Here is a 25,015-nt window from a genome sequence, read left to right on the forward strand (position 1 = left end):
TGCAGTTATTAGAAAGTTAGGGTGCAGGATTTAGAATGTTACGGTGCAGTTATTAGAATGTTACGGTGCAGTTATTAGAATGTTACGGTGCAGTTATTAGAATGTTACGGTGCAGTTATTAGAATGTTATGGTGCAGTTATTAGAATGTTATGGTGCCGTTATTAGAATGTTATGGTGCAGTTATTAGAATGTTATGGTGCAGTTATTAGAATGTTACGGTGCAGTTTTTAGAATGTTACGGTGCAGTTATTAGAATGTTACGGTGTAGTTATTAGAAAGTTAGGGTACTGTAAACTTACCAGAATGATAATGTATAATCACCTACAAAGGTCTCGCTCTCACGCACTAGGAAAGTGCCATCTTTCCCTCCAGTCTCTGTACAGTATTCATGTAGCAGCTTTTCTGCAATCTGGCGTCCATCACGCCCCCCGCCAAGCTTCCCGTGGAACCATTTCTCACTAAAGTGTAGTTCATTGTTATTAAACTCCTGGAAAAAATACAGAGAAATAACTAACTAAATCATTCAATCAACCATTTGATCGTCAGGTATGGAACCATCTGGGATTTTCTAAGAGGAGGATAAGACACATGAATCATTTTCTGATTCTGAATCCACTGTCGGTAAGGTAACCAATAACCCTGGACCATGCCTTCACGAAACCCTCACATAACCCATACTCACAGTGAATGAGAATTCGCAATCTCAGGAGCTGGACGGTGAGAGGCTGTCTCTGCCCTATTGGTGGAACTGTGTTAACAACCTAAATACTATGAAATGTAACCATTAAGTCATGTTTACTCTGTCTGGAAAGTCTCCACCAAATGGTCTCTGAAGCTTCTAGCAGCTTCTTCCTGGCACTAGCTGGTCTTGGAAGCCTCCATCATTCTGTTCTCACCTCTTTTGGTTCTGCTTCATCTTCATCCTCGTTGGACTGGTACCGCGATGTCTCCTCAGAATAATATATCTTGTTGCTTGTTAGAACAAAGTAATGAGGGCTCCAGGTCTGAGGACACAGTGAGGACCATATGAAAGTCAAATCATGACACCCTGTATAGAGTGTAGATACAAACTGCACCAGATTTCGGAACTACTTACATGATCAATAGGGTCTTCCAGGTAGAGGATACCATTCTTAATGGAATTACTGATGTCGTTCTCAGAGTAGCTGGCTGTGGAGACCTCCTCATAAAGGTTCCCTTCAACCAATTTCTTGTGCTGTTAACAATATCAAAACACATGTTATTGGGGTATTAGCATAACAATAATAAACATGTTTAATTCTGCTCCACATATGGGTGATCAGTGACTACATCTTCATCCCATGATGCAGCAGGTGCTCGGGGGTAAAGGTCATGGAATTATGGAATAAAGATCATTTGCATCAGATGCCAGGCTGTACAGTGCATTTAATGTAAATTTAAAAAACACAAACACAAAGCAGATTTTACATTAGGGGGAAGCAAAATATCACTATTGGTTGTACTTTTTTCTGCCAAAACAAAATCTTAAAGGAACAATCCATGCCCCAAAAGCAGTTTAGCATACTGAAGTGCTTTTTGGGAGAAGAGGGTGTCCTCTTTTTTCATTTTACAAAAAGTACAGAATACAATAGAAATTGACACTTTTATAAATTAACCTGGTTACACCCCCCTGGCTGTCAATCAAACATTTTCTGTTACTTCCTGGTTTGGTTAGTTATGTGGAGTTAAATTCAAGAGGCAGCAATTGCCCAGAGCACCTGCCTTGCAAACACTTCTCATTGAGCTGCATTGGGAAGTTTGTGATTGGACAGCCACAGAAAGTCTGGGCGGGGTTAGAAGGGGAGGGCTTGCAAAGGCTGCAGACATGAGATCTGCAGATTAACATGCTATTTTAATATATACCCCCAAGGAAAAATACATAATTAAATGCATGTATGTTTTCATTGGGGGATATACTTACTAAACGGTGAATTTATTTTTATTTATTTGTAATGTATTTGGGCAGTGGAGTATCCGTTTAGTTTTTTTATTGCTTTGTACCATACCACTGGTTTGGAATTGACAGTTTCTCTGTATGTAGGAAGCCATGTTGGATGTTTAAGGAGCCATCCAGCTCGCCTACCCCCCCCTTCCCCTCCCCCCCCCCATGTTATCGGCACATGTAAGCACCATCTGCTTGATTTAATGGATTTAAACCATTAGCCATGGCGAAACACCTTCTAATTATCGCCTTAGCTGCAGGTAGCATTGATTAGTTCAATTCTATTAATGAGATAAACAGAACACACCTTGATGAGAATCTTTTTCCTGAGCTGATTGGGAGACGGCAGCTCGTCCGCATTTATATCCACTGGTTTGGTCAGCAACATGTCCCCAAACACCTTCTTAAAGTAAAAGGCCATGTTTCTCTGCTGGAGCACACTGCAATGATCCTCGATGGACAGAATGACGGGGTACCTGGGACAGACGGCACAGCAGACAGTTTACCTACATCTAGTCCAGTCTGGCACAGAACTAGGACTTCCTGGATTATATTAACAAACATTAAACACGATGAAACACATGGTAATACTGTTACATCATTGAACGATGATTGTTTAGCAATGCACAATATAAAGATTTCACAATTACATTAACTCGAAGATTAAGCCCACTGCCAATAAATCAATTTTAGTAATGGCAACAACAACAGAAGAAAGTAACCTAATTATTTTTGATGATTTAAAAGGACACTATGGGCACCACGACCACTTTATCTCAATGAAATGGACTGGGTGCCATGTTCCTGTAGCTTTAATCGTGCATTGTAAAAACACTGGTGTTATCAATGCAGGTTAACACACATCTTGTGGCTGTAATAGTGACAGCCATTAGAGGCACTCCCCCCCCAATAGCCGAGTTTAATTAAATAGTCTCATAGACGCCATTTGATTGGTGCAATGTAGCGTTTTGCCACGCATGCGCAGTAGTCTCCCAATGTGTCCCTATTCGGAAACATTGGGTTGGCTGAGATCACCTACACTGATGATCTCAGCCAAAGAGTTGGAGCGCCTTCGTTGAGACCGGCTGGTGAGGGCAGAAAACCTCATATGGCGGGTGAGACTCCACAGTAGGTAGCAGAACACTATAAAGTTTTGGAATACATATTTGTGTTCCTAGCGCTATAGTTTTTCTTTAAAATTGGAAGAAATGTAAGAAAGTCCGCTTGGAGGCAAAGAGGTTTATAGACAGCAGGTTTATATATGGAGAGGTTTAGCTGGCAGGAATTAAGGTTCTAATAGCTTTTCATTCACTTTGCAATAGTGTATGCAGATTTATAGAATGTTGTAAATTAATGAAAGAGCTATTAAAGGAACACTATATACATATTTATATTACACAAACATGTATTCCTGACCCTATAGTGTTAAAATCATCATCTAGCCCCCCCGGGTCCCCTAAACATAGTAAAATCGTACTTTATTTATAGGACCGGCACTGGCTCCACCCCGATTGCCTCCTTGGCTGACATCATCAGAAGTGATGATCTAAGCCAATCACAAGGCTTTCCCATAGGAAAACATAGGATTGGCTAGATGATCTCAGCCCAGGAGGCGGGGCAGGAGCTGAGCCAAATGCAGCCCTGGCCAATCAGCATCTACTCATATATATATTGAATCAATGCATCTCTATGAGGAAAGTTCAGTGTCTCCATGCAGAGGGTGGAGATACTGAATGTCAGTCACATTGTGTAGCACTGCCCCAGGAAGCACCTCTAGCAGCCATCTGAGGAGTGGCCAGTGGAGTTATCACTAGGCTGTAACGTAAACACTGCATTTTCTCTGAAAAAGCCTGAAGGGAATGATTCTACTCACCAGAATAAATACAATAAGCTGCATTTCGTACATTACGTACATTAAGCTGTAGTTGTCCTGGTGACTATAGCGTCCCTTTAAATGCTGTATAATTTTAAACAATGCTTCTCAGGTTAGAATTTGGTGAGAAACCCTTATATTGGAGTACATAGTGGTGGGGTGAACAAAGTATTGTCATATGGTATGACAAAGTCCCTTACAGTGCTACTCACAGCGAGAATTCAAAGTGAATCTCAGATTTAAGGTCAAAATAGTCAAACTATGCTCTCAGCTCGACTAATCTGGCCTTAAATTTAAAATTCACTTTGAATTCTTACTTTAGTATATAACCCTGTAAATCTTCCAGTTCAGACAGGTGATATTAAGTAGCCATGATATTTTAAACAACACATTTTGTGTGTGCGACTGATCCATTTTTATGTATTTAGTATTATCTCAGTTTATTTCAGTAGCTCGACAATTAAAGAGAGACTATATTGCCAGGACCTCCTCCCCCTCCCCCCCTTCTGTCACTTACCTGCAGCACCGATGTCCTGTGGTGCTGGCTCTCCTTCCCTCCTCCCCCACCAACATCAGCTGGCGAGCTGGGCCTAATGCGCATGCGAGGCAATGGCCGTGCTCACATTATATCAGTCCCATAGGAAAGCATTATACAGTGTTTTCCTACGCGGTTTTACATGATGCTGGATGACCTCATGCAGAGCGCCAGTTAGGTCGCCTAACGATCCGGAAGTCCCTTGAGTGGCTGTCTGTTAGACATTCGCTAGAGGAGGAGTTAACCCATTACGGTAATTATTGCAGTTTATTAAAAGCAGCCAGGGTTAAGGGACCTGGGACACTGTACCCAGACCACCTCAATGAGCTGAAGTGGTCATGGTGCCTATAATGTCCCTTTAAATAATGCAGATTTTCATATTCCTGTTTTTGTTTGAAAGAAGAAAATACCAGGAGTGCAATCAGACAGAAAAACAAACAGAACGTCAGGCACTGCATCCCTAACAAGATCAGAGACAGTAGGAGACTTGAAATAATATCACAAACGAAACACACAGGTCAAAACAGCCAAAACAGAAATCTTATCTAAGTCAGCAATGATTTCATTTCCACTACTCTGGCCTTAATTTAGATTCTCCCTGATAAATCCCCGCAGCAACTCTATAAAACCCAGGGCCATAACTAGAATTGTCTAAGGATTCCGAGACAATGCCCAGAACCCATAGAACTCAGCTCCAGTGACCAACTTACTCTGACGTTACAAACGCATTCTCCTTAATCGTACACAAAACATCTAGAAACTTTATCTTGGAGGTCAGCGTGTGCCCGTGGTAGATGATCGGTAGGTCATCGGGTCCATCCCAGCAATCCACTGGAACAAAGGAAGAAGATATCGAGTCTATTAAATATTAACCTACTTCTCCTGTGATATGCTGTATAATTATAATAAGCTTGCTAGACCCCGCAGGAGCCTCCTCTATGTAATTAAAGTTTAATTTAGAGAGCAGGAGATAAAAACGTCTAAAGTAAGTTACATCTGATTAAAATTGAAACTTCAGAGGCATAGTCTATACACCAAAATCGCTTCATTAAGCTAAAGATGTTTTGGTGACTATAGTGTCCCTGTAACGTTGTTGATTATTCACTAAATAGTGCATTGTGGTGAATTGACCAAACTCTATTCCCATTTTGGCTGTGTTAGTCCAGGGTTTGCTAATTTGTCGTTCAGTTAATCCCAGTTTATTGGGGAGTAAATACATTATTTTCAGTTTTAAGAGGAATGATCTCCTGTCCTATATTTTAAAACTGTAAAAAACAAAGAGCTAGTTTGAGTGTTCTTACGCACACTCAATGCAGCGGCAGCCCATGCGGAGACAGCGGGCGTACGCTTCCAGAGAAGATTCGCTGGAGAACTGGTCACCGGTCAGATATCTGAGGATGGAGAGACAGATGCGCCCCAGTAAATCAGATACAGTCCACTCGTACGGAAAATAAATACAATGGTTTATTCAATAAAGTACGATTAGTTGGAAAAGTAAACTCCATTCAAAGTGAATTTTAACATTTTTGTTTAAAATAGTTAAACTGAAAACATTAGCTGAATTTTGACTTTAAATGTGAAATTCCACATTTACTCAGTATTTTAGCTATGGTATAAAAAAAAAATAAAATAAACAGCAATTGATAGATATTCTTAATGAAAGAATTAGCAGTTTAGTAAATTAGGAAGAGTCTCACGTATTGTGTGATGATGAGATCCAGTATTGGGAGAGCGGATAGTTCATCTCCTCGGAGTCCACGCGGCCATACTTGAAGTCCATGATCTGGTTTTCTTTGGAGAAAAGATACGTCAGGAACTAAAATGACAGAAATCAAGAGACAGTCAGGGATAGGTTTATCACAATAGACCTTTCCGGGTTCGTTCAAACTCATACACGTTTACCAACTCCTCGAGCTAATACTTGAACCATTTCCACTGAAAGACTGATGCATGTATCTACCAGCCCACCCTTTCCCTCACTTGTTCTCGCTGATGACCCTGACTTGGTAGATTTAGACCTGCCCAATGTTTCTCCATATGTCATCTACTGGTCATGAACCTACTCGGAGACTTCTGCAGGGATCACAAACCTCATCAAGCTGCAGAACTGGCTCAGACATTTCCACGTCAGTATCCTTCAGATAAGTGCATAGATATTCTCGTACTTTAGTTAGGTCACTTGCCCAGGGTTCCTAAAGGCAATCAGACAGAAAACAAATAGTTTAACCACCGCCTTATCATAAGCGTTCAAAGCACATCTTAGTAAGGACCAGGAATTTCTTCATGTGAAAAATGAAAACCTCGTCATAAAGGACATCAAACAAATTAAACCTTAACCGATGATAACCAACAAAGCTTTGACATCATTAACGCAATCTTTAAAACACAGCACAGAACTTTAATTTCTAGCGAAAACCAGGCATGTGCAAGATTATATCAATTTTCATCTTTTTCATTTTCCTCCAGATATATAATTGACTCACACCAAAACTAACATTTCCATTGGGACCTAAACGGGGGACAATGAGGAACAAATTTGCACTCAATAGCGGTCTCCTCTCGGAGCGAGTGAACTAGGCTCTCCCACGAATATACCTGTACAGTGAGGTATGCAGTGAGGGCTTAGCACCCAGTGATAATCTAGGTACCTACCATGACAGGTAAGCTGGCCTTGTTAATCTGTGATGCTTGAAAACGGTGGTATATGCTAAGGTTGCTCTAACGGGTGCATAATGTAACGCCCCACAAAATGAATAGTCCTCGTAACTAGCCCAGGCCCACGCCAGCAGGTAAAGTTTAAAGTGACAGTAAGAAAGTTTACAGCAAACAGGATATAGTAAGCCGTGTTTGGGTACTAGTTAGCTGAGAGCCATGACGGAAATTTTGGCAACAATGCTGGAATAACAATGTAAAACAAGGAAACGCAATCACTACATATCATAGCAGGAGAAAGACAGTGACTAAAAACGTGGCATCAGCATTCTGCTGGAAATGGAAAACAAGAGACTGTCCCGAGAGACCCGTGTCAGCTGGCAGATATGGCTTTCCCATCCTCACTGGCTTATGGATGGAATGTGCAATCCGGCACATATTCTGATGCGAGATCTGTTTCTTCTGGTTCCAATGTGACTGTGGAGCTTCTGTTTGTCATTTAAATTTAATTCTGAGTAATTGAAAGCCTGGAGCCCATATGTGACAGTAAAACGAGAAAGAGTAGCCACATTTAACCTTTAAACAAGGACCTCTATAACAACTGCCCCATTTAGGGTAATATAAAATGTAGCCCCTACATTACACATACATTGTACACATCCTATTATTGTACCTCAGCTGTAGGATCAGAATGAGAGCCAACGTAACTTATTACATTTTATGTATAATAACCACATGTAGCGTAGTAACTGTGTAATAAACAAAATAACAGAAAACTAGATTCTAACCAGGTCACGTACTGTAAGAATGCACAATTCAAACCAAAAGAAACTATAAAAATATTTCCTATTGAATGGCTACATAGGAGGCTATATGAGCTTCACGTGGAGTTCTTCTACAAAGGAGAAAACACGAACGCTCGTCGAAATCAAAGGAGAAGACACAAACTAAACTGAACTAAAAACAAAGAACAAGCATGGACGTATCAGACGCAAACTGAACCGTCTCATTCCCTTAGTCGTTTCAGGTAAAAGGAATTGAAGGCTTCTGTGACTTTACAGTTGTTCCTGCAGCAGGGTCAAAAGGACAATGAGGAGTCCGTAAAGAAAGTAAGAGCATGGTTCTTGAAGACTCAAACAGCAGCCACCACAGCTCGTTTTTCTTTGTTGAAAGTCACCTTGCATTCTCTTGGAGTGTCTCTGTATCGTCTTTAGCTGCCTGTATGTGGAGCCCCACTGTGGCAGTGACTTCCCTAACAATGGATTGAGATTGGCAGTAAGGAGTGTCGTAAAACTGACGGCAGAACTGTACGGTCAACCTCGCTTACAGGCAGCGGATTGTCAACTACAGGGAACCAATATCGGCCTTTATTTAATATTTCTATATAAACGTTTGAGAAGAGTTCATACTTTTGAATAAACTTTTAAAAGATTGTTTTGTATATATAAAATATCAACAACAAAAATATTACATTAAAAAAAAAATCCCAAATATGAAAATATTCAAATGTTTTTTTTCAGAATATTAAATCATTTGAAAAGCTTACCAAAAACCATTAAATTGAGGCCGTAATCCTTCATGTTGAGACATATACCATCCAGGTTGCCCATAGAACTTTCTCAGACAATCCTACAGCGGGATCCTGCGAAATGATCACAGATCCCACAAATCTCGGGTATTAGCCTGTGAACTCCGTTACCTGGGTCTGGATTTCTTCTCAATATTGTTCTCTAAAAGTGGACTCCAGGAAGGTTGAGGAGACATTTCAAAGCCCAGTATTGTAAGTGATAAAGTGAGAACATCGGCTCTGGTCGGTTGCTTACTCTGAGTGATAGCTGTCTATTTACCATTTATAGAATTGATAACAAAACACATATTGACACGTTACACTAATTGTCATCAACTCACACAATGCAGGAATTTATTTTCTAATGGTGAAATGTGGAAAACGATAACATTTGGGCCAAATAATTAAAGCTGGAGAATTCCTACAACTCATCTGTTTTGGCCTAAATGTTATAATTTGATAAATACATTTTCCATATGTGTCCGTGGTTAAAGAAGACATCTGTTAGTCCTTATGTCAAATCCTCTTTGTGAAAATCATCTGGCTGTAAAGTAAGTTAAACATTCAATCCAGTTTTTATAGCAAACACATTACAAATCAGGTGATTTTCTACATATTGTATGAGTTTTGAATTATCTCTGAATTCCCACTTTGGCGAAAGGAGAGCGATATGCGATTCTTCAATGATCTGCAATTTTTAAAAAAGACATACAACATAAAACAAAATGACTGAATATAATTGATCAATGTGCTGCATAGCCTCATAAAACCATGTCTGTCCTTGGTCAAGTTCCAATTTACATACAACATTCTACTAACAGAAAGAACCCCCTACGAAATGCAAAAGACAATAGTAGAAGGTTCTGTTAGCAGGTCATGGAAGGCAGGTAAAGTGGTCAGAATCCAGGGTTGGGTCATACCCATTCTTCCAATGATTGAGAACATGATGATCCTATTATACAAGGCTCAACATTTCTAATCATCTCTAGCCAATTTGCGATTGAAAATTTTACCCTAGTGAGTGAAAATTAATTCATGCTGAGTGTTCCATGAACCGCATAGGCTTGCAGTGGCAAGCAAATTTCAAGACTTGGCTAGTAGCTTAGGACTTGAAATTTTAAGCCCTGACATAGATAACCAGACAGTGAATCCCCGATAGGACAAAACCAGGATTTTTAGAAACAATGATCTTCTACAACACATGACAGCTTGGTATCCAACTTGTGGATATCAGCAAGCCTCAACAGCACGCCCATGGTGTCCAATGTGGTCTACCATCTCTGCTTACCTTCTGGTCAAACTGAAGGAATCTCTGGAAGTCATAGAGCGAGATCTGACATAAAGAGGGTCGGTCAACATTTCTAGAATAAAGATAGAGAAGCATTTACTATAATATTTATAGAGTGTCAGCTGCCAGGACAACTAAATATATAACAAGTGAATAGAAACAGAGAAAGCATTGGAGATTCTAATGATCTAAATAGTCTGTAAGATCCCGCCCCACGTAAGATTTACACTAACACTATGGTTTGATCAACAAAGTCAACTTTGTCACTCATCGCGGTAGATCGGAAAACCTTTAACAATCACTGTTCCTTCCACCCATCTGCAAAAAATAACAAGGCACTTAGTCATTTTAAAATGAAGGAATTTAATATTCCCGTCACACACAGTCATGTCTCTGCTGGCATTAGTTAACTTTTTTCACACTGCAAGCATTTGAACTCTGCATACTTCAATCCTTGCCCAACAGAGGGGTCCAGCAGAAACGTGGCTCCCCGGCAAGCTGAACTTGTAGCGGAATTTATAGCAAACTGCACCAGTTATCAAACTATTTAAAATGATTAACAAAGTATACAAAATGAGCAACCACTCAGAATGTGAAGGTCATGCACATAACAGTGCATATCATGGCAGTAAGAGTTCTAAACATGTGAGCCCAATGACATGAAATTGGAAGAATTATGTTTTTATTTTTTTAAATGTGCTTTACTGTTAATAAAGGGAGCGGTCAACGTTCTGGAAATCACCTATTGACATTGTTCATGTTATGGTCTGTTTTCTTTTAAATTTATGAAATAAGTTTATTCCAACCCTTGGAACCAATTTGGTGTTTTATTCGCACAATGTCCAATATCTAGCCAGGTCTCCCCACCCCACTCCTTAAATGAATAAACAAAAGTATTTGCTACTTACCTGCAATCCAGTGCCAGGTGAAGCTCTTGCTGTTGCCTCCCTCTTCCACCAGACGTCTTATCGAATAGCGTCTGATTGGACCTTTTCACTGGCTTACAGCGCATGCACATACTCTAAGCTGGCGATTTGTTAAAAACAAAAATCGGCATAATGGAGTGAGGCGGATGGAACACAGACAGGGAGGGTGGGGTGAGCAAAGATTCCACTTGCAGGAGAGTAGGAGAATTTCCATATGTCTGCTTCCAGCGCACTGTGTGCGCTGATGACAGACGTAAAAAAATTACAGAATTGACATTTGGCAGCCCAGAGCTCTGGGTTGCAAAGTCACATGTGCTGGGGGGTGCAATTAGCCCCCAGCACACAATTAACAATAACTTAGTATGGGCAGTGCTTCAAGCAGAAACACTGCACATCCAGGGTCATACCACCATAACCACTTGGCCATGGTGGTTGGAGTATCACTTGGTCTTCTAAAAGGCTTTGAAAAGGTGAAACTCAGTAACACCATAGGCTAAAGGGAAGGTCCCTGTGAAACGGTGTAAATATGGAAGGTATCCACTTGCGTTATGATCATCAACAAGGCGATTGGATTATTCGTCTGGACCTCAAGGAGCCTACCTCTTGGTGTCCATTCACACGGACAGTCATCATCTTCTACTTTTCCATTGGTGCTCTTGGATTTGGTCTTCACTTGCTTTCCATTTGGATTCAGTTTGTCTCCTTAGTGCTTTACGAAGCTGCTTAAGCCGATCCTGGCCCTTTTTCAGTTGATGGAGATTTGTTGTATTGTCTACTTATGCAATACTTTGGTTTTCTGTTAAGTGGCCTTGAGATTGCTTTGGCTAAGTCGATTTGTTTAAGTTTCTCGTGCTTAAGGTGAATTGGTTCTACTTTGTCTCCTTCCCATTCTGTTAAGTTTTTGGGCATTGAGAATGACATGCGGTCTTGCATGTTCAGGCTTCCAAAGTCGAAATTTCTTTGATCCATAAGGAGATATGTCTAGTTCTTTCAACTCCTTGAAGTGGAATGGACATCTCTGTTGACCAGATTTGTACTCCCTCTTTTTTGATGAACAGTGCAGAGATGTGTTAGCTACAATTCTTATCACTGTTGCTTATTATGGTGGACATGCCTTGCTAGCAATATTGTCATTAATCTGCACTACAAGGATAATCTTTCTCCAGATATTTTTTCCACTCTTTGGAGTGCGATAGTGCTATTTTGTGAGAATTTACCTGGCAACATGACTGTGAAGGTGGAATATCTGCCAGGCAACATGAATCTCACAGCAGACGCGATCTCCAGACATTGGAGGCATACGAGTGACACTGGAGAGGTCAGTCTTTCGCCATTTGGCGACTCTTTGAGGCCTGTTCTCCGTGAGTCTATTTGCCCCTCGAAACCAGATAGTTTGGCAGTGGACTAGATCCTTCAAGACAGGCCAAGTCGAAGAGCACATGCCTTTCCTTCATTTATGATGACTTCACAGGTAATTCATCACCTTCACAGAAAGCGGGTTTCTATCATGCTGAACTCTTCATTCTGGAAGAGCCAACCCTGGTTCCCAGAGGCTCTGTACTGATTGTACACAGATCCTCCTCTCCTGCCCTCCTTTCCAACATTACTTTCGAACCCTCGAGGGACACTTCATCCTCTCGTTTTATGGAACTGTAACAGATCCCTACCAACCTCTGGTGGATGTGAAACAAACAAGGGAATTACAACTTACACATCCATTCGTTCCATTCCTCTGTTCGTCTGGTTCCGTGCGAATTTCACGTGTAATGCAGAGGTGGCCGCCATTTCGGGACTTTCCACGTGTTCGCGGCCATCTTGTGTGCGAACAGCGGTGTTTGCCTGTAACCGCATGGAACTGAAAACGGATACGCAAACAGGCGAACACCGCTGAATCCTCCAGACCTCCATAAGTTCGTACGGAAACTACCGAACGTCCCCTCGTTCGGTAGTTATATGCAATCATCTATGGGGATTCCAGCGAACCCCGCGATTCGCATGGATGGCCAGAGTATCATACCTTTTTACCGTGCGAACGGAGACCGACCGCAAGGCCAAAACTCATGGAACTAATTTCGGCTAGTTGGTCTGTGCGGTCGGTCAAAACTTTGGAACGTTGTATCTCCCGAACTGTACATCCGAATGGGGTGATTTTTGGATATATTGTCCCCCTGAAGGAGAGCTATCCAGCGCTACCGGATTTAAAGCTGTACCCCCTGTTTTTGGGGTACATCCAGAACTGGTGGAAAAATGTGGACATTTTAATTGGGTTATGTAGTTATCTGAGGGGAGGAGACGTGGGGGTGTTACCATCTGTATTATTGGTTGTTTTCATCCTCCCCCTGGGAGTGTTCTGTGTGTATCTATTTCTAATAAAAAGCAGGCTGGGTGTTCCAGTCCTCAGTTCATCTTGACCCTTCAAAACGTAGCCTCGTCTCGTTCTTGGAAGGGGATTATTTGGGAATATTATTCTGCTCCTGTTTACAGCTGAACCTGCTCCTCACTCTGGATATCGTGGATGGGATTACATCAGCCTACTTCTCCACAGCAGCTTGCAGGGAAAAAGGACGTCTTCACGGCAGAAACCCTCTCTCTATCTGGGTAGCCGTTACATTGGTTGGCAGCGGTGGGATGGTTCTTTTTGCCCAAGGAGCAAGTGCTGAATGGAGTCTCAGTATGCCAAGCTGAAAAGACCCACACTGAAAGATCTATTGGAAAATCGTGGTAGGAGTGCTAGTAACAGACCAAGGAGAGAGCTGATAGCTGACCTACTGGAGCTGGACGAAATGGATAGATCCATGGAGGTAACTGAACCTATTGCACCGGTCAGCGAGAACGATGTACTCACTGCTATTGTACAGCGAAGATTAGCATTATATCCGGAAAAGACCACGGAGCTATTAGACAGACTGTTCAAGAACGCAAAAGAGGAGATCGAGACTAAGAGGAGGCAAGACACGGAACATGTATTGGCACAACAAGCTAGTACACATATAGTTCCTACTCCTCCTCCCGTTGCTGCAGGGAGGAAAATACCATTTACTGCATTTAAAGCGTTTGCAGAAAATGAGGAAGAGATTGATGGGTATTTGGCAGATTTTGAGCGGCAGTGCTCACTGCACCAGATACCCCCAGACCAATGGGTTACTATTCTGGCTGGAAAACTTTCAGGAAAAGCAAATGAGGCTTTTCGGGCACTCACGGCCGAAGATATCACACAATATCAGCGGGTGAAAGCCGCACTACTCACCCGATACGCAGTCACCCCAGAGGCGTATCGCCGTCGCTTCCGGGAGTCCAAAAAGAAGGCAGCGGACTCCCACATGGAATGGGCAAACAAGCTACAAAGGGTGGCATCACATTGGATGCAAGGGTGCAATGCTAACACCGGAGAAGAAGTGCTACAATTGTTCTTGATGGAACATTTCTTCCAAGATTTGGCGGCAGATACACAGGATTGGGTGAGAGATCGCCGCCCAGCCAACTTAAATGAGGCAGCACGACTAGCGGACGAATATGTGGAAACAAGAAAAGTGAGCCAAGGTACTACGCGACCAGCACCTAGAACAGAGGCCCGCACCCCAACCTACGCTGCACGCACAGAATTCCGGGCCCCGGTACCCCCAGGACCTCCACGTCCTCAAGGGTCTAACAACCAGCCCCGGGAATCCTACAAAGTGACGTGTCATCGCTGCGGCAACCTGGGACATATTGCCCGTGTTTGCCCGTTGGGATCAGCCAATAATAACTGGAGGCGCACATCTAACACCGAAAGCCCATCTTCACGCCCCGCTGCTGCTCATTGCCTGGAAATTGAAGGGAGCCCTGAGGAATGCCTGGGAATGTTATATGAGGCCAACCCCATACAAGCGGCTTCCCCAGATAATCGCCAGCACCACCGTCAGGAGGTGCGTGTAAATGGACAGATAGCACAAGGCCTAAGGGACACTGGCGCTACCATCACTTTAATACAAAAGCATCTGGTGAAACCAGAACTTGTGTCTAACCGTACTGTTGCTGTTCGGGTCGCAGGGGGGGCTGTTTTTCGCTTACCCACCGCCCGGGTACACTTGGATTGGGGAGTCGGGTCAGGAAAGACCACGGTGGGCATTATGGACAACCTACCCGCTGAGGTCGTGTTGGGCAATGATATTGGCCCTCTAGCCTCGGCCTTTTTACCCACTACTGCTGCGGCTTGCCCCGTGACCACCCGCTCACAGACCCGTATCGAGGACGATCCGCCAACAGGTCGGGAGACCCAGGTAAGCCACCGACAGACACCTAGCAATGACACTACAGATAGACCGCTAGCTTGGGACACCCCAGAGGAGTTTGGGAGGGAAACTAGACAGGACCCCACCCTCCGAAAGTACCGAGAACTAGCTGACAATAGAGGGGATGAGCGGGAACGTTTTATATGGGAGGGGGACCGATTATACAGATTAACCGAAGGCAGGAAGAGAGGCTGTGCTCCTTCGCAGAAGCGCCAATTAGTGGTACCTAGAAAGTACCGATTGGAGCTTCTCCGAATTGGCCACGACATTCCGTTAGCAGGACATCTAGGGGGTAACCGCACAACCTACAGAATCACTCAGACCTTCTTTTGGCCAGGAATCTCGAAGGACGTGCGCCGTTACTGTAGCACGTGTGATGTATGCCAGAGGGTGGGGAAGAGAGGGGATCATCCGAAAGCCCGACTGTCCCCTATGCCTGTGATCGAGGAACCATTTAGCAGGGTGGCAGTCGATCTAGTAGGACCCCTACCTAACCCCAGTCCCTCTGGTAAGAAATACATTCTTACCGTGGTGGACTATGCCACCCGCTACCCAGAAGCCGTCGCTCTGACGAATATCCAGGCTGACACTGTCGCCAGTGCGCTAGTCGGGATATTCACCAGAGTAGGATTTCCCCAGGAAATCTTGTCGGACAGAGGGACCCAGTTTACCGCAGACTTAACCCAGCAGTTGTGGAAGGTCTGTGGTATTAAGCCCCTACTTAGTTCACCGTACCACCCCCAGACTAACGGTCTCTGTGAACGCTTTAATGGTACCCTAAAGCAATTGCTACGGACCTTTACGGCGGAATACAGAGACTGGGAGCGATTTTTGCCACACCTCCTGTTTGCTTACCGGGAGGTACCGCAGGAGTCCACTGGGTTCTCTCCCTTTGAACTGCTCTATGGACGGAGGGTGCGAGGCCCTCTCGACCTCATCCGAGAGCACTGGGAGGGAGAGACGGAACACGAAGGTGTCCCCATCGTACCATATGTGCTAGAAATGCGGGACCGTATGGAACAGTTAGCCCGGATGGCCCGGGATCATCTCCATGCGGCCCAGGGTCGGCAGAAACATTGGTACGATCGGAACGCTAGGCTGAGAACATTCCAGGTAGGACAGAAAGTTCTAGTACTTAAACCCGTTCGAGGAAATAAATTGCAGACCTCCTGGCAAGGCCCCTACAAAGTAGTAGCCCAGGTCTGTGACACCACCTATATCATTGCCAGTAGCAAGGACGAAAAGATACAGAAGTCCTTTCATATAAACCTATTAAAGGAATACCAAGAACGGCCCGAAGACATAGCCGCCATATGCATCCCCGCCACTGAGGACCCTGACAGTCTCCCCATCCCTGATCTATTAGCCAACCCCGAGTCCAAAACTCTGCTTAATACAGTACAGCTAGGGGAGCGATTAACTCCCACAGAACGAGAACAACTCCAGCAACTACTAGTTGAAAAGAGATTAACCTTTTCCCAGGAGCCAGGTTACACACCTGTAGCGACCCATTACGTAGAAACCCCAGGACAAGCCCCGCTCCGACAAACTCCCTATAGAATTCCCGAGGCTGTAAAAGAAGAGATGAGGAAGGAGATTCAGGAGATGTTAAAACTAGGGGTTATAGAGCCATCCGACAGTCCCTGGGCATCTCCCGTCGTCCTAGTCCCCAAAAAGGACGGGACGACCCGGTTCTGTGTCGATTACCGACGCCTCAACGACCGAACTGTGACAGACGCATACCCCATGCCCCGAGTAGACGAGCTATTGGATCGCATTGCCAGGGGACGCTATCTGACCACCATTGACTTGTGCAAGGGGTACTGGCAGATTCCCCTGGCCAAGGACGCTATCCCTAAGTCGGCGTTTGTCACCCCGTTTGGCCTGTACCAGTTTAAGGTCATGCCTTTCGGGATGAAAAACGCCCCAGCTACTTTTCAGCGCTTAGTGGACCGCCTCCTTGATGGCTTCCAGGACTTCGCTTGCGCATACCTGGATGACATTGCGATCTATAGCGAGACTTGGGGGGAACACCTACAACACATAGAGACTGTGTTGGATCAGATTAGGGCCGCCGGCCTAACTCTAAAGCCGGAGAAGTGTAACTTTGGCATGGCTGAAGTCCAGTATTTGGGACACCGGGTGGGGTGTGGGAAACAACGACCAGAACCCGCTAAAGTAGAGGCCGTAGCCAATTGGCCCACACCCCACACTAAGACACAAGTGTTAGCATTTTTAGGGACAGCAGGGTACTACAGGAGATTTGTCCCTGACTACAGCGCCATCGCCAAACCCTTGACAGATTTAACAAAGAAGAATTTACCTAGAGTAGTCCTGTGGTCTCCCGCCTGTGAAACAGCATTCCAAACCTTGAAACAAGCCTTGATCAATGCACCTGTTTTATCTGCCCCCGTCCCTAACAAAAGATTTGTCGTCCACACAGATGCGTCCATGTACGGACTGGGGGCAGTGCTAAGCCAGGTCGGCGAAGACGGGGGCGAACACCCTGTCGCGTATCTCAGCAGAAAACTATTACCTAGAGAAGTGAGTTACGCGGCAGTGGAAAAAGAGTGCTTAGCCCTGGTCTGGGCCCTAAAGAAATTAACCCCATATCTGTATGGTCAAGAATTCACCTTAATTACTGATCATAACCCCCTTGTATGGCTGAACAGAGTAGCTGGAGATAATGGACGCTTACTGAGATGGAGTCTCGCACTACAGCCATACAATTTCTCCATCCAATACCGCCCTGGCAAGTTTAATGGGAACGCGGACGGTCTGTCCAGACAAACAGAACTATTGCCCTAACAAAGGACCGGACAGCCCCAAGTTGACCCGAAAAGGATCAATCCGGGTCTGCCGGAGTGTTCCACAAAAGGGGAGCAGTGTAACAGATCCCTACCAACCTCTGGTGGATGTGAAACAAACAAGGGAATTACAACTTACACATCCATTCGTTCCATTCCTCTGTTCGTCTGGTTCCGTGCGAATTTCACGTGTAATGCAGAGGTGGCCGCCATTTCGGGACTTTCCACGTGTTCGCGGCCATCTTGTGTGCGAACAGCGGTGTTTGCCTGTAACCGCATGGAACTGAAAACGGATACGCAAACAGGCGAACACCGCTGAATCCTCCAGACCTCCATAAGTTCGTACGGAAACTACCGAACGTCCCCTCGTTCGGTAGTTATATGCAATCATCTATGGGGATTCCAGCGAACCCCGCGATTCGCATGGATGGCCAGAGTATCATACCTTTTTACCGTGCGAACGGAGACCGACCGCAAGGCCAAAACTCATGGAACTAATTTCGGCTAGTTGGTCTGTGCGGTCGGTCAAAACTTTGGAACGTTGTATCTCCCGAACTGTACATCCGAATGGGGTGATTTTTGGATATATTGTCCCCCTGAAGGAGAGCTATCCAGCGCTACCGGATTTAAAGCTGTACCCCCTGTTTTTGGGGTACATCCAGAACTGGTGGAAAAATGTGGACATTTTAATTGGGTTATGTTGTTATCTGAGGGGAGGAGACGTGGGGGTGTTACCATCTGTATTATTGGTTGTTTTCATCCTCCCCCTGGGAGTGTTCTGTGTGTATCTATTTCTAATAAAAAGCAGGCTGGGTGTTCCAGTCCTCAGTTCATCTTGACCCTTCAAAACGTAGCCTCGTCTCGTTCTTGGAAGGGGATTATTTGGGAATATTATTCTGCTCCTGTTTACAGCTGAACCTGCTCCTCACTCTGGATATCGTGGATGGGATTACATCAGCCTACTTCTCCACAGCAGCTTGCAGGGAAAAAGGACGTCTTCACGGCAGAAACCCTCTCTCTATCTGGGTAGCCGTTACAGGAACCATCTCTATCTAGTAACGTTGGTTCCTCCTTTGGGACACATGAGCTCTCAATCAGGTCAGCTTCTTATTTGTTACGTTAAACAAGCTGGTTTTGGTCGCTACTCTTGCAAAATAGTTTGCATAGCTTATATAGTTGGCGGGAACAGACTTGTCCCTTGGCGCTCATTTCAATATATCCTTCATTCCACGGATTGGTCAAGGGAGCACATCCTTCCATGTTTTTTATTTTCAAACTTCCTCTCACGTGTTCTCGTATCTTAGCATTGAAATTTTTAAATATGCAGCCTCCTGTTATGTAATAAAATTAAAGATTATGCTCGGTTTAGTCTACTTATAGTTTTAATAATGACCTAAAACTAATATTTTCTATCCCTAGCTACCCCTCTCTATTTGTGTTTTATGTCTTTCTTCATTGTTGATTTGATTGACATAATGTATTAATATGGAAACTGCTGAAATGTATTTACTTTTTCTTGTTTCTTAGACACCACTATTTCATTGTACGATTTATTGATCATCAGTGTAGCGGATCTCCCTGTATCCTGGCTGGGACCTCCGCCAAGGACCGATTCCTGGCTGGAACCGGGGAAAACCTCAGCGCTTCTGCCCCAGTCGCCGTGGCTTGACTGGGATCCTCCTGGAGCCTCTCTGTCCTGGAACAGGATAGGGGTCTAGGTCTATTCCCTCCCAGGGAATGGACGACACACAGTCAACTATGCCGGTCAACTTTCGGGAGCTCCTGCGGCCACGATACAGGGTTTTACGTCTGGCTCTTAGGTAGTGTTTGTTCCCCTTAGTCTCAGGCACCTCCCTCCAAAAAGCGCGATCACCTCATGCTGAAAACGGTTTAATAAGGTCGCAGCTAAATCCAGCTGAGGTGACCGGGAACCCACGAAGTCCTCATGCCGAATTTAGTTCCACAGAGGTCATGGCTCAAGTACTGCTGGGACTATTCGTGTGTTTGGTTCATATGAGCAGATGCCAGAGAACCAGCGTTCGGTTCTATTAGCATGAAGGGAAATTGCCGAACAATGGGCACCCAGGGAAATGTACTAATGGCGGCTGGGCAGAGTAACTCCCAAATGGTGTCCCAGACCTGGACCATAGTTGGTGGGCAGGAGAAGGCCTCCACACTCCTCCAGGAGTCCTTGGCAAACGTACGTGGGAAGAAGCGTTTGTCACAGTCAGATTGTATAAGCACTGTTCTGCTTAATGTTATATTATGATTTGTTTGGATTATTTCAGACACTTTGAGTTCAGACTCAATCCGCTCTGTCAGTTTGATTTGCTGTGTTGCAAGTCTCAGGAAGACAGCTGGTTCGTCCATTTCGTACTGTTCTTATTGTAACTTTTTATACCTATTTCCGTTTATTGTAACGTAAGGTAAAGTAAGGTTCTTATCTGGGATTCACCTATTATATCAGAATGCTTTTTTTTTCAGTGGTTCTCTGTTTCTATGTATTTTTTGCTATTACACGGAGTTCAGGTATGTAAGGGTTATGTTAAATATCCCCCTCCTGTAATTATTAAAATTAAGATTATAAATACACTAAAGCTAGCATAATCTTCATTGACATCACAACCCAGTTCCGGCCACAGCAGCATCGGAGGAATAGAAACATTGGGAACAATGTATCAAAGTCTCACAGATAGTTTTGTGACTTTTTGACATATATTTGGTGAATTTATTAAAGGAACATGATAGCACCTGTATTCTTTAATTCCCATGCCCCTAGTTCTAACTAGATCCGCTGCACTCCATGTGCCATAAAAATGAATAAAAGAAAGATTTTACTTACCTTTTTTCCTCACACTGTTCACCTCTCTGCCTCCCGCAATGTAATCGCGGTGACATGGTTTCCTCTGCGATGGTCCAATCCATATCCATACAGAGGAACCTTAGTACCTGATGCACATATCTGGCAAAGTGCCACATACGCATCCAAGCGTCGGAAAGCAGTCTACTCTATGCTTTCCTATGGACTTCCACGTCAAGCATTCTACTTGGTCCGTGTCACGGAAGCGCTTCTAGTGGCTGTCAGCAAGAGCTAGATTTATAGAGACACTATACTCACTGTGTCATAACAACTCTATTTCAACTAAGCAGTTTTGGTGTATAAATCATGTCCCTGTCGTCTCACTGCTCAATTCTCTGCCATTAAGGAGTTAAATCACTTTTATTTCTGTTTATGTCCTTCACACAGCCCTAGCCACACCTCCCCAGGCTGTGACTGACACAGTCTGCATGAAAACAAAATGGCTTCATTTTGTACACAGTTAGTATGCTTTAGTATATTTCTCCTGCTCTGTTAATTGAAAATTTGGTTTATATTTTATGGATTCTACATGCTACAGGGCAGCACCTTTCCTGCACGTAGGAGCAAAACATAGAAATGAAAACAGCCACATCTATAGCGCAGACACTACTGCCCGAATATCAACTCACCGTAATGGAAACGACAACTCGAGCTGCTCAATGATCTGAAACATAAACAGAGACACAGGGCGTGACATTAAAATATTAACTACCTCTTTCTGTGACATTTCTAAACACTCGTCCAGTTTTTATTTAGAACTTTCATTTTCCTTGTGATGAGGCGAGAACGCAAACTGTATGTTAAAAAGAAAACGCCATTTATTGCTTATTACCAAATGGCTCCTGACAGCACTTACATGAAATCTGCTCCAAACACACAGATCTACAGAGAACACAGAATGCTCTTTATACCAGGTACATACTGATGGCAAAATCCACCAGATACCCACAGTCCTCCACATGTACATTCACTGGATACAGTGTTAACGTCACTTCCTCAGAACTAGGAACCCCAGATTTACATCCTGGTCAGACCACGTCTCCAGTAAGTGTCCTAAATACGTAATGATACATAACCACCTACCTAAAGTCCTCAGTAATTGTAAGCTTGTTTGGGCAGGGCCTTATTTACTTCTAAATATCTCCTTTGTAGGATTGTAAAATGCTGAAGAATCGTTTATCTAATAATATTTTAATTACATTTTGGAATTTTGTTTCAATTCACTGAAATTTACGGTTTAGTACATAAACTGTAACAGTGCGAGATTTAGGCCAAGATAGCTGATCTGATAAAATCCTTAAACTGGGTTATAATCATAATTTTTGGAATTCTATTTTTTTATTCAGCACAATTCACAGAATAATTCGTGCTATGTCACATGTGTTTTGTAAAGCAATGATGTCTACCCTTTGGTACTGCGGTTTTGGAGTACTGCATTCCCCATCACGCTCAGTCAGTATCATAGCGGTGTGGTCTACAATATTAGCAGTGCGAACGTTTATCCAGAGCTCATTTAGCTTTTCATTCAATCCCTCTTTCTCCCTCCCTTTTGATTCCCATGTGTGGCCAGGAGTTTATTCAATAAACAGAGAATTGTACTGAATTAAAACCCAAAATACAACATTTAGTCTAAAATGGCCAAACTGTGACTTTTCCAAATTAGCACTTTTGAGTACTACATGTTGCAGTTCAGGTTTCTATGTAGTAGAATTCATAATTTATTAAATGGACAATACAGACCCCTATAGCATGCTTTTTTTTTATTTTAGCAAAAGTGCAGATTTCAATAGATATTCGCACTTTTATAAATTAAACTTGTTACACCCCCTGGCTGTCAATCAGACAACTGGTTGGTTACTTCCTGGTTCCGAGAGCTTATTTTCACTGAACTCAAGAGGAAGCAGTTGCCTTGCAATGACATCTCATTGAGCTGCATTGGGAAGTCTGTGATTGGACAGCCACAGAAAGTCTGTGATTGGACAGCCACAGAAAGTCTGGGCGGGTTAGAGGGGGAGGGCTTGCAAAGGTTGCAGATAAGAGATCTGCAGCTGTGTTTAGAAATATATGAATTGAAAAATGCAGAATAAAATGCATGCCTGGTTTCATTTGGGGTACATCAACTAAAAAATTATTTTTGTTTCGTATTTGGGCAGTGGAGTGGCTGTTTATATAAGTCCTTCAGATACAGTATTTATTATTATATTATATTTCACACAAACAATTATAGCAGATACATCTAAGGCAAGCTTGCATTACTATTACTATCAGTAAAATAGTTACAGACGATTTACAAATAATTTTTTTATAGGTTAAAAGGGTAATAAATTAACATTTTCTGAAATATAAAAACTCACTTGTAGGTTTTTATAACGATTATCACAGAAATGCTAAAATATATATTAGCCAGTATTGGTTCATGGTAGCTTACTAACTACCTGCACAACCCAAAACGTACACCGGGTGGCACTGTCCTGACCAATAAACGGTTCATAAGATCTGTGAGATGCTGCGAGGGGGGGTGTTGGATGGATAGTATAGACATTTAATGCAGCGTTGGAGATATCCCTGAGTTTGGATATACTATATGAATTTACACTAATTCTCCAAGAAGCACAGTTTTGCAATGCAGAAATCACACTCTCCTTAGGGGATTGCGTGGACAGAGATCTCTCTAAAGGGGCTGTTTGTTTATTTTAGGGCCTAGCTGGTGGCTGGCGTCCAACGCTCGCTCTCAGAGATCAATAGGAGGTATCCGTGTCCGAGTGAAACTGTCAGAACAATAACCCACTCTGAATAAACACTTATTAACATTTCAGTGCTGTTCCCTGCAGGCAAGCGGGGCTGTTGGTCGGGGCACAGGGTGGGAGAGGAGACATACTTACTGATTTCTGAGACTCAAACATCAGGTTCTTATAGAACAGGACAAAGTGCAGGAAACTCAGCTCTGACCGGGCTTCGATTTCCTAGAATATAGAAGAAAATCCATGAATGATTGGGGAAATAATGAATATCTAGCATGTCGGTATCTCGCCGGTTTACTCCTTGCGGCCTATAAAACTTGGCACAGCGGTGTATGTCTACCGGCAGTCTATGTCAGCTCGGAGCAGCACTCTGTATATAACACAGGAAAACATAGAGCTCGTCTGTCACCATGAACAAACAAAGCTCTCGAGCAAAAAACAGGATTGCTAAATGGAAAGAACAATAAGGAGAATAACAGGACAGTGGCTCTCTGTCTGCACGCCAACAAATGTTTGTGAGACGGAGTATTGTATCAAGAGGGGAAGCTGCAGACAGAAGGCATTGGATCCGATGCAGAATATTGAGATATTCGAGGATCTCCGAGCCTGTGAGGCTACGGGGAGCTGCAGACAGAAGGCATTGGATCCGACTCAGAATATTGAGATATTCGGGGTTCCATTGGGCCTGTGAAGCTATGGGGAGCTGCAGACAGAAGGCATTGGATCCGATGCAGAATATTGAGATATTCGGGGTTCCATTGGACCTGTAAAGCTATGGGAAGCTGCAGACAGAAGGCATTGGATCTGATGCAGAATATTGAGATATTCGGGGTTCCATTGGGCCTGTGAAGCTATGGGGAGCTGCAGACAGAAGGCATTGGATCCGATGCAGAATATTGAGATGTTCGGGGTTCCATTGGGCCTGTGAAGCTATGGGGAGCTGCAGACAGAAGGCATTGGATATGATGCAGAATATTGAGATATTCGAGGATCCCCGAGCCTGTGAGGCTATGGGGAGCTGCAGACAGAAGGCATTGGATACGAAGCAGAATATTGAGATATTCGGGGTTTCATTGGACCTGTAAAGCTATGGGGAGCTGCAGACAGAAGGCATTGGATCCGATGCAGAATATTGAGATATTCAGGGTTCCATTGGGCCGGTGAAGCTATGGGGAGCTGCAGACAGAAGGCATTGGATACGATGCAGAATATTGAGATATTCGAGGTTCCATTGGGCCTGTGAAGCTATTGGGAGCTGCAGTAAACTGGTGGCAATCAGAGTTCTGGATCTCTGTATAATGAAAGTTACTGTGCCTGTGTATAATAATAATCAGAGCTATACTAGGCAGGCTGCAGTAACAAGTTTATCAGATGGATCTAAACAAGCCTTTTCCCTTGTAAACATCCTCAGTGACAAATACTTTTTGTTTCCTTTTGTAAAAACACTCTGGGGATATCTCACGATAGCCACCCAAGGATTCAGACTACACCCAGGTGACCAATATCTCAGGTTAAAGGGACACTCTAAGCA

The 25,015-nt window shown here is 43.6% G+C and overlaps 1 protein-coding gene across 1 annotated transcript in view; it reads right to left on the reverse strand.

Annotated features, from left to right (window-relative positions):
• LOC134608272 (1-phosphatidylinositol 4,5-bisphosphate phosphodiesterase gamma-1-like) overlaps window positions 1-25,015 on the reverse strand; it is a 170,475-nt gene that overhangs the window by 35,560 nt on the left and 109,900 nt on the right. The window contains exons 6-16 of the mRNA XM_063450967.1: window positions 23,626-23,706; window positions 21,373-21,407; window positions 9,880-9,952; window positions 6,463-6,564; window positions 6,070-6,188; window positions 5,678-5,763; window positions 5,083-5,203; window positions 2,272-2,440; window positions 1,098-1,217; window positions 898-1,005; window positions 301-488 (exon numbers count right to left, since the gene is read on the reverse strand). Coding sequence (XP_063307037.1) covers window positions 301-488; window positions 898-1,005; window positions 1,098-1,217; window positions 2,272-2,440; window positions 5,083-5,203; window positions 5,678-5,763; window positions 6,070-6,188; window positions 6,463-6,564; window positions 9,880-9,952; window positions 21,373-21,407; window positions 23,626-23,706 — 1,202 coding nt within the window. The remainder of the gene's footprint in view (window positions 1-300; window positions 489-897; window positions 1,006-1,097; window positions 1,218-2,271; window positions 2,441-5,082; window positions 5,204-5,677; window positions 5,764-6,069; window positions 6,189-6,462; window positions 6,565-9,879; window positions 9,953-21,372; window positions 21,408-23,625; window positions 23,707-25,015) is intronic.

Source organism: Pelobates fuscus, chromosome 4 (assembly GCF_036172605.1).
Source record: "Pelobates fuscus isolate aPelFus1 chromosome 4, aPelFus1.pri, whole genome shotgun sequence".
In the NCBI taxonomy this organism is placed as follows: Eukaryota; Metazoa; Chordata; class Amphibia; order Anura; family Pelobatidae; genus Pelobates; species Pelobates fuscus.